The sequence below is a fragment of the Vigna radiata genome, unplaced genomic scaffold (assembly GCF_000741045.1).
Source record: "Vigna radiata var. radiata cultivar VC1973A unplaced genomic scaffold, Vradiata_ver6 scaffold_134, whole genome shotgun sequence".
Lineage (NCBI taxonomy): Eukaryota > Viridiplantae > Streptophyta > Magnoliopsida > Fabales > Fabaceae > Vigna > Vigna radiata.
Window position 1 is genome coordinate 552,909 of NW_014543261.1, and position 14,991 is coordinate 567,899.

Consider the following 14,991-nt stretch of genomic DNA (forward strand, 5'->3'; position numbering starts at 1 on the left):
CATTGTGGCAGTTTTGGACATCCATGGTTGGCTCTCAGAAATTTCCTTCACATTTGGTAGTATATATTAATAGCAAGCTAGTGTCATATTTCTCAAGCTCTAATTCCACAAGTAAAGAAAGTTTTCAGAGGTATGAAGTTGTTGATTTCAACACTTCTTCTACTTCCTCCTCTTCCACACCATCTCTTTCTCACCTTCTTATCAGCTTTTTCTTTAATGCCCCCTATCTTTTACTTTACAAGTAGCCCTAATAAAGAATTTTCTGCATTTTTCAATCATATAGCCGCTCACAGTTTATTATATGCAGTCTAAATTACTAACTTCTTGTTATTATAAGTAATATAGTCATCGTTTTTTTTTTTTTCTGTCAAAATCGTTGTTTGTTTTCTGTTGAAATTAGAAGGTAGAAGAACTCAAAGGGTTGGTTTACATGCACGTATATATATAAATTTTCTTTAACTTGAATCTTTGTGTGGTAATGTGTGTAGGGATTCAAGGAGAAACTAAGGGTAGAAGGAAATTGAGACATGGGACGTGGAAAGATTGAGATAAAGAGGATCGAGAACACCACCACAAGGCAAGTTACCTTTTCCAAAAGAAGAGGTGGCCTCATCAAGAAGACAAAGGAGCTTTCTGTGCTCTGTGATGCACAGATCGGGATCATCATCTTCTCCAGCACTGGGAAGATGTGGCAATGGTGCACTGAATCCTTCAGGTGCATGCCTACTACACCTTCATTTCCTTTTCTCTCAGATCCCTTGCCTTCTGAACTTTGTTTCAACTTCTGAAGTAGGACAAGGGTCTGTAAAATTTTGTACAAGTATTTATGAATGGCTTCCATTTGTGTTGGTTTTTAGCATTTTTCTGACTAAGTGATTCTTTTTCGCTACTAAACTTTTGATTCCATTTCTGAAGTAAAATAAGGGTAAATTTGTGACTTGTTTCTACACAAAGCTTTCAGTTGTTATATTCTTCCAAAATGGCTTCCATTTCTGCTCTAGTTTTTAGCATTAATTCTGTTGATTTGTTTTCTTCTTAATCTCTTCTAAATCTTTCATTCTGTCCCTGGAGTAAAATAAGGGTTTCTAGATATTTGTATCTATATATATGCAACAGTTTTCTTGTGTTAGTTCTTCCAAAATGGCTTCCGTATCTGTGGTAGTTTTCATCATCTTGTTGATTAATTTCTCTCTTCAAATGTATACTAATTCTGTGGTGTGTTAAGTGGCTCTTTGTGTTGTGTCTGTGTGTCATGTGAGAGGAGGTTTTAGGTCGATATCATCTTAATTTCATTTTCGAAGGTAAGGTTGACCCACTTGAGTGTCTTGGACTTGGAGTGCAGTTTCATGTCTGACATAGTGATTATAGATCTGATCAGTTCATGTAATGATGTGTTTTCTCAGTGTGGCATGTGCTGGGTTATAGATTTCGTTTTCAACCACAATATACTTGTGATCTTCTACATTAAACTCTCTCATCAAACCCTAACTTTTCATGTCTGAACTATGCATTCATTTTTCTTGCTAAAAACCTATCATATTAATCAACTTATCTCTTTTTCCTGCATCCATGTTCAATATTACTCATCTTCAACTAACCAGCTAGTACTTTACATTATTCTAGATATTAATAATTAAAACTGTCATATCAAACTCAGAGTTAACTAAAACTGTTTGATAATTTATAGTTTCTCACCTAAGTAGTCGAAAGTACCATATCCAGTGCATTTGACATTTTGCTGATTTTATTTTATGAAAAATATGAAGCTTGGATTTATTTTATTACTGTATTAAACATGAAAACTCTGTGATCAGGATGGAGCAGATCATAGAAAAGTACCAGAGAGCAACAGGAGCTCGCATTGCAGAATGTGACCATCCCCGTGTATGAGGGTCAATTGTTAAATTTTCCGTTCATATTCTGATAAAATCAAAGAAAAAAAAAAGTGATTTTGTTCTTTGTATTATGAATCATAGCAAGGTTTCTATACATTTGCAAATAGGGTAAATTTTGGTACATAAAGCTAAACTCAGATGTGTTTTTTTAAAGTTTGAAAAGTAAGTTTATGAATATATACAAGAATAAAGGTGAATTACTTAATATATTATACTTGATTGCAGGAAGAATTTATCCATGACATGGCAATGCTGAGGCAAGAAACTCTCCGTCTTGAACTGGGAATTCAAAGGTATCTTGGAGAAGAAATTGGTTGTTTGCAATTCGAAGATTTGACTAAACTTGAAGAAGAATTGGAGAATTCTGTGGCAAAGGTTCGAAATCGTCAGGTATGTATGCAGTGTTCTGATACTTATTTAACTTAATTTCTTGTCTATTACATTTTCAAAAGGTGTTAAAAATTGGAGGTAATAAGATTTTTGTGAATAAAAAGATGCATTTAATGGAGTATGTTTAGTGCTTGTTACTGTTTTAATATCAGTTAAGTATGCTTTCTGCTGTTAAACTGTGTTACTTCTTAACAGTTGTTTTACTTGAGGTCTATAACAGTTCTTGAAAGGTGAGATCTTACCCTTAATTCGTTACAATGAAAATGTTTGATGAAAATTATGAAAAGTATGTGATGTGTGTCAAATTAAAACAAAATTACCTGATTCATTAAAATATCAAACTAGTTGTTTAGTTTTCTTGGTCATCAAAATTATTTCAAATGTCAGAACATGTTATTCCTGCGGAGTGTGTCAATAATCACAAGTGGCTAAGGTGTTCAATGTCATGTAGATTAATTAGAGTCATGTTTTCTATGTGTAAGTTCTTACACATTATATGTAATGTAGCCAATCACTTTTTCATGGTTCCATCTTTGCCACCAATTGTCTGACATAACTATATATCCATGCAGAATGAACTCTTACAACAACAAATGGAGAATCTGAGAAGGAAGGTAATTAATGGCTCTCTTTCACATCCATCATCTATACACTATACAAACAAACCCTACCCATTAATTTTTTGTAGACATAAAACAACATTATCATTCATATTTATTAACTCTACCTTCTTAATTATAATTCAGGAAAGGATCTTGGAAGAGGAAAACAATAATTTGTCCAGTTGGGTAAGAATATATACTTAGTACATATTATAAATGTTAGTAAACAGAAAAATTAAAAAAAATAATACATTTTCCATAAAATAAATACATATACAAGATAAACATAATTAATTTTAACTTTGAGAAAACTCATCCCTATTTTTTTCTTGTTGACATGTTTACTGAAAAAGCTGCCCAAACTTACTTTTATCTGACATAATTTAAGAATATTACTGTAATGTCAGATTATGTATATATATGATGTGTGTTGTTAACAAAAAAGTTGGAAAGATTCAGGAACACAGAGCAGTGTTGGAGTTTGAGAAGGCTACATTGGAAGCAAGCAAACCAATGCATATGATGGATGAGTTTCCATTCTTTGAAGAACAATCTGCTGGTAGCATCCTTCAACTTGCTTCTCCTGTGCTTCCACACTTTCACCCTTATCTTCAGCTTGCACAACCCAATATCAAGCCTCAGTGAAGGTCAAAAAGCGTAGCAATATATGGTATATATCTCTCTCTCTTTATGTTCTTATTTTATCAGTTATAAAGAATAGATATATATCAGAAAATATTTTAAGTGTTTCTTACTAGGATACTCCTTATGGCTTCTTCCTGATAATCTACATTCTGAAAAGACTTTCTTTTCCTTCTTTTGTGTGTTAAAAGAGTCTACTGTTTATGACAACAAATGTCTTAAACCTGCATAAACATGTTTATGTATTGTCTTATTACACAACACTAAAAAGATATGCTTGCTTGCATATGTATTTTGTTGTTATAGCAGCTTCAAAACATGAGAATTAGATTTATCTAGCTGAGTAAGTTTATTGAAGTATATGAACTTTTGGAGTGTATGTTTATAGTTTTTACATAACTATTTTGGAAAATGTGAGTTTCAGAGTGTAACATTCGACATAAGACAAATATTTTCATGAATATAATTTATTTTTATGAATCTACATCACACCTGTTTTCTTATCTTTAGCGATTGAAAGAGTAAGAATCTTGTAGTTGTAACTGTGTTAATTAATGGAAGCTTTTTCTTCCCATCTTTACCTTATTCTATCTATTTTTTTTTTATCTTTTAAAGATAATTTAGTTTTGAATTGAAATAAATTGAAGAATATTCTTAAGAAATGATAATGCTTTACCAAAAATTAATCTGAATCAATTCTCAATCAGTGTTTTCAGAAATATCATTCCTCCATGTATATATGGTTTTGATCCACACAAATGAAGTTCAATTAATGTTAATAATATTTTTAAAGCTAATGTGAATAATGTTGATCTGTAGTATCTTCATGTGTGTTTTTAATTTTGCTTTTTCTTCTTCTTCTCTTTCTTAGTATAGATTACATTAATTATAGATTCCGAAGAATATGATATGTGTGGCTTGTGATGACTTGCAGAGTAATGAAAGATGGAGTAATTTCTTGAGGGAATGAAGAAGCTAATTAATGTTATCCTTGTAATGATAGATACATTTCAAGCCTCTTTCATCAGGAATCGTATATTACTTTTTTATTTTTTTAATTTTCAATTAATTAAGTATGTAGATCAAATTTAATTTTAGATGTTTTGAGGGTATGTGTTTATCGTACAACAGAGATACTAGATAGAAATGTATGGAAGAAAGTACTTTTTTACAGCTCCTAATATAATATAAGAAAATGTTAAAGAATATATAAACTATTTAAACAGTAAAAAAAACTAAAAAAACTTAATGTTATGATTTATAATATATTATTTTATTATTTAATATTTCATAAAGAGTAGGACAATCAAAAAGAAAGAATTTTTAATGAATTAATTTTTTATAGTTTTATTGAATTCATATTTTGAAATACCTTTATGTTGGTTATTGATACTATGTTTTAGAATATATTATTTTATCATTTAATACTTAACAAATGGAAAATCATTAAAAAAAATTAATGAATGTCAAGTACTTTTTATTGATGTTTTGATACGTTAGTTAAAGTGTTTATTTTCAATGACGTACATTCAGATATTTAACTTAATATTTGTGCAATACATAAGGTATTATTTAAGTGGTATGATATAAAGTTAATATTTGTGCAATACATAAGGTATTTAAGTGGTATGATATAAATTTGAAATATGATGCATATGATTATTATTAATTAATTTTAATTGGAATATATATTATTGATTAGTTTGAATATGTTCAAATCATAAAAGTCTGTTGGTTATACATTTTTTTTTAATTCCGTACTTTGAATATCATATAGTTAAAATTGAATAAAAAGATATCTTAATAATATTTTAATAAATATCTTGTAAATTTTTTAATTTAATTGCAATATATTTGAATCATAATAATTGAAAAAATATGAGGTGTTAAAGTAAATGGGTTCTAAGATTATATATATATATATATATATATATATATATATATATATATATATATACACATGGGGTTTGCTTACTTGCGTACGCCTGTTTTTCAGTTGGTACATTTTAGCAATGTATACCGGGTTTCAGTAGACAAAAATACCCTTATATCATGAATTCTAAGTTTTAAGGTTAAGGGTATTTTAATAATTTTTATTTTTAAAATTAAAAAAATAAAAAAAGAAACTCCCAATCTCTTATCCACCTCTCTCAATCCTTTGAACCTTTCTCTCTCATCTCTTTCATTCCAATACTCTGTCATCCCTACTCTAGACTTAATTGAAAAAAATCAAAAACACTTGTCTTATTTTAATAATTTTCATTCTCAAAATTAAAAAAAAAAAAAAGAAACCCCAAACCTTTTCTCCTTCATCTCTCTCACTCAACACATTTCCTCTGTCATCTCTGCACTAGCTTTAACTAAAAAAACACTCATTATTAAATATAGAGAAAAAAAATACTTAAATAAAAAAATTAAAGCACCTAATTTTTTCTTTATATAATCATAAATAAAATTTCAAGATTTAGAATTTTTATTGTTTGATTTTATAATTGAGAATTTTTTTGTATTTTGATTTGTTTTTTTCTTTAGTAAAGGAAAACAAGTTAATGAATTTCTACCAAAAAAATTAAATGACCACGGACCAATGTTATGTAGTAGTCTCATAATGTAAAGGAAGGATGCTCATAAGTCTTCGTGCAAGTTGTGCCCGTCGGCTGTAATATATATAGTGAAGATAATGAAATTAAAGAGATTTTGAATGAACTTTTTTAGAAAGGTGAATATGACTCAACTCTTTACAAAAGTAAATCGTTTAAAAATGAATGTTTTTTTAGTTGGGGCTACTGCAGAGATGACAGAGAAAATGTTTGAGTAAGAGAGATGAAGGAGAAAGGGTTGAGAGGAATGAAGGAGGTGAGTAAGGGTTTGGGGTTTTCTTTTTTTAGTTTTGAGAATGAAAATTATTAAAATAAGAAGTCTTTTTGATTTTTTTCAATTGAAGCTAAAATAGGGATGACAGAGAAAATGTTGGAGTGAAAGAGATGAAAGAGAAATGGTTGAGAGGAATAAGAGAGATGGGTAAGGGTTTAAGGGTTTTTTTTTTTTTTTTTTTAATTTTGAGAATGAAAATTATTAAAATACCCTTAACCTTAAAACTTAAAATTCATGATATATAGGGATATTTTTGTCTACTGAAACCCTAAAATGTACCAACTGAAAAACAGACATACGCAAGTTAGCAAACCCATATATATATATATGAATCCTTAACAAATATGAATCATTCACTCTTTTGTGGCTCTTAAGTGTGAACTGCGACTCATTCAACTCTTTAGATTTTGTAATCTGAAAACCTTTAATTTTTACTTTTTTTTGTAATTTAAAAATAGAACGCAATTTGATGTTATTTATTTATTTTAAAAATAGCATAAAACCTATAAATCAAAATTTAATTTGCAATTCCACTTATCTAAGTGAGTAAAACAATTTGTAATAGCACATTTAACTTTAAGTTTTGAAATTTCAACTTCTACCTTAAATTATTATTTTATTGGTGAAATATAATTGTAATCCCCTCAAAATTTTAATTTTGGCTTCCTAACCTAACCCATGCATCCTTCTTACCCTATACATGATGTTGTACTAATGACCTATTTACCTTTTCCAATTAAAAGTAGAACATAATTAATTTGAATATTACAATATGTAAAAGAAAAAAAAACTTTTTAAGGTAAAAACAAGTTGTTGCAAGTCATTTTCCTTCTTTACTTTCTGTGTCTATGCAATTTAGAAAATTATCATGGTTAAAAGACATGTCTTGATGCAAACACAGCATTTACTAAGTTATTTACTAATCATCCATCAATGAGATTCTCATATCCAAAATAGAATTTTACCTCTTTTGTTATGTAGATATTAATATCACCCTTATCAATTCAGCTATACCTTAGTAAATAATACGCATTCATTATTAAAATTATATATGTCATTTTTTAGTTTAAGATTCATTATAATTATTTCATTATTCAAAATAAAATTAACTTGTTTTTTAAAAAAAGGTTAACTTAATATAAGTTTGCAATTTGAATAATCTAATTAAATTAACTTATAACTTGAACAATTTATATTTAATCAACTCGATAAATTAGATGATCAAATATAGATTTTGGAATATTAAATTCATAGACGATCGAATATATAGCTTTTGAAATATTAAATTTATGTTATACTATATCAGTGAAGTTGGATTCGAATTCAATCTAACGTTACCAATGTTTGCGTCTAATTGGACCAACTTTTATTGGATTAGAGCAAGTGAAGTAATTTATTTATTTATTTATTTTCATTTCAATCATACTATAAATTAAACTTTGAATTATGAAAAATAAGGATTGAATTTTAAGATCTAACTTGTGGTTGTGAAATGTACAAGAAAAAAAGAACAAGATGAAGAAAAAGAAAGGACTCAATTTACATGATTTCAAGAGCATCATATGAACATCATGTAATTTACAACAAAGCTAAACTATTGATTGACTTCCCAAAATCCCTTTTGTCTTTATATTGTTTCCAATGATGATGACATGCATCTAAATTTTTCTGCTAAATAAGCCATTGAGTAAATTTGATTGCATGCCTCTTTGAGGACATGAAGGAAAATCAAAAGAAATATGCCTCCAAAAGCAGCAACTCTCAACACTATTCTTTCTGGTGGTGAGTTCAGTGTTAGGTAAACACAATCCACAGTGATCAAGATCCAGCAAAACCTTTCCATCAACTCTTTGATGAACAGCAATTTTGCTGCATAATTTTCTGCTGAGATTTTGCATACAATCCTCAAACACAACACCCCCACAACAAAAAATGTTGTCATTGACCAACCCCTGTACCTCACCAGTTTCCCTCCCACAATCAATGCCTCTTTCCTGCACACACAAGATGCACACTCACCTGAAAATGTTGAGGAAACAAGTGCATCAAAACCTGTGTAATAAGGCAGCACAACAGAATCCAGATACAAGCTTGCATGCAAAATTCCAGACACTGTTGATGCCACAAAGAAAGTGTACTTGAAGTCCTTATCAGCTGCACTGTCAAAGGACAATGCAGAAATGAGAACCATCAGAAGAATTGCAGGACCAAGGCAAGAGAGTGGGAATACTGTGTTGATTTGAGGACCCTTTGCAAAGGCCAAGATTATAATTGGAAGGGACACTGGCCCAGATGGCAAAAGGAATCTTTTTGACTGACTCAAAAAGATTCTCCCTCTTCCTGAACTCATGTCCATTATCACTGTGACAAGAGTCACAATGTAAGAAGCTGCTGTGAAGAGAAGCACCAAGATATCAACAAGAAGAGGGTAGTTTGAAGGGTGTGTTTTGTCACAGAAATAGTGGTAAGGGCAGTTGACAGTGTCCAAGGTTTCCTCCACTTGCCAACTGATGCACTTGAAGAATGTGGCATGAAGTTGTTCTTGGTCCCATCCAGGCTGGAATGTTGGGTATGCTGGGAGCCAGAGCAACATGTTCATTATATGGTTCTGTTGATAAATTAAAGTTTGATCTTATAAATAAGAAGCTTGTGGATAATTGTTTTGGTTGGTTGGGATACTCAACTTCAAGGTGAAGTGGATGAAGAAAGACCAACTAATCAAAATCCAATCTTGCAGTGAATAATGAATTTGGTAGAGCATTAAAGCAACCCTGTGGCCTCATTTATTCACTTTCATTTTGCAATTTCCTCTGTCAATTGGCTTTCAGAGAGGAATTCAGTTCCTATCTGATGCATACCAAGTGTTTTTGTGAGGGTGTTGTTGAATTTTTAAGTGAAGAAATTGGTGTTAAGATTAAGGCAACGTGACTCCAAAGGGAAAGGGATTTTGTTTGGTGAGTGATGAACATTTTGTTGATTGAATGATGTGCTGCCAAACTGATGGTATCTGCTATGTACAAACAAAAACTGGTATACCAACAGCATTATGCAGAACTTGTACCAGGTGATTATGTTCATGTTTCTTTGTTAGTTGTGTGAAACGCATTAAAGTTAATGATGAAATTTAGTATTTTTACTTATCTTAGAATAATGCAATTTGGTACCTAATCGGTTCCGAAGATCATTGCCAGAAGAATCCCATGTCAATTAATGCTTTCACCTTCTCTTTAAGACAAGGTTAACTTGTCCTTTTCATTGCAAAAGTTAAATTAGAAAGATCTTCACCAATAGAAGAAAGAGTTTAATAATGCACTTATGCAACTTTTTGTACAGTCAAGTAAATCATTTTTCATCACCTTAAGGGCTTGTTTGGTTTTCAGAAGGGAATGTAGGATTAGTAGAGTAGCTCATACTACTACTTTTATTGTACTCCAATGTCATGTTTTAAAAAGAGTATTATTTTTCTCTAAATTTGTCTTTATCTTTTTCATTGACATACATCTTTAATATACTTTCTTCTCTTATCTAAACATACTACATAACACGATAAGTGTAACAAACTTTAAATTTTATTATAATAGATTTTAAATAAATATGAAAATATGTTAAAAAGTAAATTTAATTTAATTTTACAAAATTAGTTTATAAAATAAAATTATATGTCTAATTATGTTTTGTAGTTTTTTATTTTATCTTTAGTTAATGTGAAATATCCTTAAGTAAAGTAGTGTAAAATATGATATCATTTTTGTTCGCAGAAAAATTAACTAAACCAAAAAGGATAATGATATTTAGACAACATTTTTTTGATAACATTTGAACATTGATTACGTGTCAATCTGTGATTGGTCAAAAATTACTCCACAATAATGTTTATGATTATTATTATTGATTGTGGAGTAATTTTTGACCAATCACAGATTGACACGTAATCAATATTCAAATGTTGTCAAAAAAATGTTGTCTAAATATCATTATCCAACTAAAAAAAGGTATACTAGTTAAGGATTAGACTCCACCAACACACTATCATTAGAAACATTTTTATTAATAAAGAATATTTATTTACAATACAAATATTATTGAGATGAACCACAACAAGAGAATCTAATTGAGCAACATGTGACATCCCAATAAACTTAACCATGATATTGTATTGGTTACTAGATCATAGGTTGTACCACAAGTTGAACCTCAAGCTATACTAGTGGTTGCATTACAACCACGGGCTCTACCATGAACTTCAACACAAGTTAAATCTCAAGTTGCATCAACGGCTACACCACAAACTCCACCGTAGACTATATTACGAACTTCACCATAGTTATAGGCTTTATCACATACTACACCATTTAAATAAATTTTGTTATAAGAACCGAATCTTGAGAAGTAATAGTGTCACCCTTAGAGTGATAATGTTGTTGTATTTCTGTACCAAATGTTTTCTTGCACTAGAATTAGCTTTGACATCTTGCTTACAATTAGATAAATAATGGCCAATTATTTTACAATTTGAACAAAATAAAAATAGTTTTTCACACTTCACATCAACAATAAACATACATGTATTTCCACCCAAATTCTGTTAGATAATTTAAATAATAGATCATCATCAATTAAAACTTGACTAAAAAAATCTACGAGACTTATTCATAGTATAATCATTCAAAAATAAAAATATGTCAATTTCATGTGTAATAAAAGAAATTACTTTGGATTACAAATACTAAAAAAAAAAAATCTATTATACGAACTCAACATTAAGTTTGACAAACTCTTCTTTAAAAATATGGATGTTATTACAAGGCATATATTTATTCTTCTTATCACCGTAATTAGGATATCTAGTTTTCCAACATGGAATATTTCTATAAAACTTTGGTCTTTTTCTCAACTAACTTTATGCCTAAGACTTCGTCCCATTCTAAATTTAGTGACACTCATCAATATAATTTATTTATTATATCTCCTATAATTTTAACATAAAGTTTATACATATAAATAAATATGCACATTTCTTATTTATATTATAAATTTTACATTTTTCAATCACTTTTCAGCAAAAGATTCATTTTCGGCTACCTTTTCGTCAACAACGATCAAGAAAGGAACATTTTGTTATATTATTCCTTTCACATATGCAAAGAGAAGAGAAAGAATAGATGTGCTAATTTTTTTAGTATATCACTTCAGAATTTTTCTTTGTAGAAGCATATATTGTAAGTCATGAATTTTTTAAAGCGATTTTTCTAATTTTAATTTGATCTCCATTATATATTTTGTTTGGCTATTTTTTTATATAATTTTTATGATGTGATGCAAATAAAGAATAAATATTAATAACTTCATTACAATTGTTTATTAGCCTCTTTTACTTTAAGGGATCAAAATATTAATATTAATTTTGAGGTTTAATAGCCAATTTTGTCCTCAGTTTCGTTGACAAATTTCAATTTAGTCCCTTGTTTTAAAAGTGATTGAAATGAGTCCTTACTTTCAAAATTGTGAGTCAAATTAGTCCCTTCCGTCAAACACTTTTAATTTGACTCAAAATTTTGAAAGTGAGGACTCGTTTCAAACACTTTTAAAAAGAGAGACTAAATTGAGATTTATCAACGAAACTGAACACAAAATTGGTTATTAAGCCTAATTTTAAGTGTACAACTTTCCTAAAGAATAAAATTCACTTATGGTATTTTTTTCAACGGATAGAATGGTGCACTTTTAATCTTTTGGTAAAATTAAAAGTAATGTTATTGAGGAAAGATTCTGATAGCTAATAATTTATGCTACATGTCTAAAGTTATAAATTTTAACATGTGGGGAATAATTTAGTTAATATTATAAATGTAAAATGGAAAAGCGATATCTAATAAAACATTCCATTCGACGATTTTTACAGCATTTTATATTCATTTCTCTCTACCATCATCGTATCATATAATAATCTTGAGTATTATATGAATGTTTATTTACAAATAACATTTCTCTACAAAAATAATATTCTCACTTTCACTTAATTTTTGAGAAAAAAAAATGTTTTGAAATGTTATTGGTCTCTTATCAAGCATAAAATCACCAGTTTTTCCATTCATATTAATTAAATTGACGATTTGAATTGAATTTATTATGTTAAAACGTATATTTATGTTTACGTTTATTCTTATTCAAATATTTATAAATACTTTTGTTTCAAAAATTAAAAATAAAAACAAACAACACATGATATTATAAATACTTTTTTTTCTCTTTTGTAATTCAAGAAATTTTTAAGTGTGTAAGTATTTGATATGTTTAGGTTTATGTATGATGAGCCATAGTACATTATATCTCTTTCTTTTTAAATTATGAATAAAGTTGTTTTTGTTTTAGATTTATGTTTAATTCAATTTCATAAAATTGGTAACAGAAAATACGAAGTCTATATACTCTACTTTATATGTATTATAATTTTATTTTATTTAGAATGGAAAATGTTTTAACATAATGAGAATTTATTATTTTAATATTAAAACATTTTAGTAGAGAAAGTTTTATAAATAATTTTTATTATTTTAAAATACACTATTTTTTGGAAAAAAAAATTTAGAGTTTCCTTTTTTCTTTTCTTACTTATTTTACTCTTTGTTTTTTTTTTAAAAAAAAATTTGAGATCGTAAGTGTAGTTTTATTGACAAATTCTTTAAATTTAATCTGTCAATCATCAGGATTCTTACAAGTGTGTGAGAGACTAATTTTATATGTGATAATTCAATATAACAATATATTAGCATCACAAGTGTATGTATGGTTTCACAAATTTAACTCATGCACATATAAAAAAATTCAGGCTAAATGAATCTTTTGATGCATGTTATTTACTATGATATTCTCTGTGAATAAGTTATATATTTATAACATTATTGTATATAATGTTTATTTTGTAAATTAGTTTATTATCTTGTGTTGATTGTATTTTATTGTGTGTTTGAATTTTTTCTTTTGCAATGATCATCGTATTAGTACGAATAAAAGAAAATACGAGTATTAAGACATATATAGAGGATGAAGAGGTAATTGTATAACCTGTTAGGAGATATTAGATGTCGTTGATGTGAAGTGATAATAATAAAAGTAATAAAAATAAAATGAGATGCTGAGCACTTTATTCCAGTGATTCAGAAGCTGATGCTACATTCCACATGCAAAGAGATTCTCTGCAGCCCAACTTTCGGATTAGATGAAATTAATTAATTAACAAAACCTTCTTTTCAATGAATTCTGTGGTTGAAACAATATATGTTGTAAGTTCCTCACCATTTTTTTTTCTTTCAATTTTTTTCATTTTCATGAAACAATTTTTCATTTTTCTAATAGATTCCAGATTTAGAAGTTGAAAAAGTATAGATTATTTTATTTTAAATTAGATTTATTACAATTTATTCTTATTTACTTTTTTCTACCTATAAATCTATAAATATCACTTATTTAAATGAAGAAAATACACAACCAACACATCAATTCATAAAGTCTTTTTGATCTTCCATTTAATATTATCTTATAAGACATCAACATTCATAAGGTTGCAATTGATCGATTTTTCAATTAAAATAAAAATCATTTTGAAGTTGTAAAATTTATAATCTAGTCCTATATTTTCTTTCTATTAGCCATACATAGAATATGTGTAGTAATTAAAAAGATATTAGTAATTACATCTCTACTATTCAAATATTTTTCTATTATTTATTAGCTAAATGTGGAAACTTATAAACCATGGACTACTGACTATCCATAGATCTACTTTATATAAATCAACTGCTAAGTAGGTCAATTTAGGTTTTGCTTATATAATTCGACATACCCTATATAAGTCAACTGCTAAGTAGGTCAATTATAGGGCATACCCTATAATTTGTAGGGTACCCTCCTATTGGGAAGAAAACAAATAAATCTCCGTCGCACATATTTTGAGTTTAAAGTTGAATCTTTAGTATTAGACATAATAAAGTTTTTCGTATGGTCCATGTTTTAAAAACTGAACATATCAAAAGTCAATAGATGAATTATAATTGAAACAATGACAACAAATATTGAAGAAATATAATTTTTATTGTAGGTTTATTAATTATTTTATAAAAGTTAACTAGTTCAAGTCATAATCACGGTATTATAATATTTAAATTGATATATTTAAATTTTGAAGCTATCGACTATAATTCTTTTACCCAGTGAGTACAATATTAATAAGCTCAAAGAAATATATTATAATACTTAACTCAAAATTTTAATAATAAATTTTCATATTTAATAATATTTTATAAATAATCATAGTCAAACATCTTAATTTAGTTTTGATTTTATAAAGAAAACAGTCAAAAGTGATATTTGTTATAAGCATTGGCCTACCTTTGAAAAAATATAATCCATTGAAATTACACACTACATGACATGGCAAGAATGAGAAGACATGAGTGGCCATGCTTTTGAGATTTGATTAATGTATTTACAAATCCCACTAATGAAAAGTTTGAGACAATTAATGATTATGACATGAAAATTCCCACCAAACAAATTAAAAATGGAAAAGAATATTGGAATGGAATATA

At 28.1% G+C, this 14,991-nt stretch overlaps 2 protein-coding genes across 2 annotated transcripts; one reads left to right on the top strand and one right to left on the bottom strand.

Annotated features, from left to right (window-relative positions):
- Nucleotides 1-499: 499 nt before the first annotated feature.
- On the top strand, nt 500-4,543 carry LOC106753587 (protein TRANSPARENT TESTA 16). The gene is made up of 7 exons (XM_014635409.2): nt 500-715; nt 1,815-1,884; nt 2,121-2,285; nt 2,858-2,899; nt 3,032-3,073; nt 3,347-3,557; nt 4,464-4,543. The coding sequence occupies exons 1-6, from the start codon at nt 528-530 to the stop codon at nt 3,530-3,532; spliced, it is 693 nt and encodes a 230-aa protein (XP_014490895.1). The 5' UTR covers nt 500-527; the 3' UTR covers nt 3,533-3,557; nt 4,464-4,543.
- Nucleotides 4,544-7,919: 3,376 nt separating this feature from the next.
- Nucleotides 7,920-9,159, bottom strand: LOC106753618. The gene has a single exon (XM_014635440.2). It carries the CDS (start codon nt 9,000-9,002, stop codon nt 8,031-8,033), a length of 972 nt encoding a protein of 323 aa, XP_014490926.1. The 5' UTR covers nt 9,003-9,159; the 3' UTR covers nt 7,920-8,030.
- Nucleotides 9,160-14,991: the final 5,832 nt, after the last annotated feature.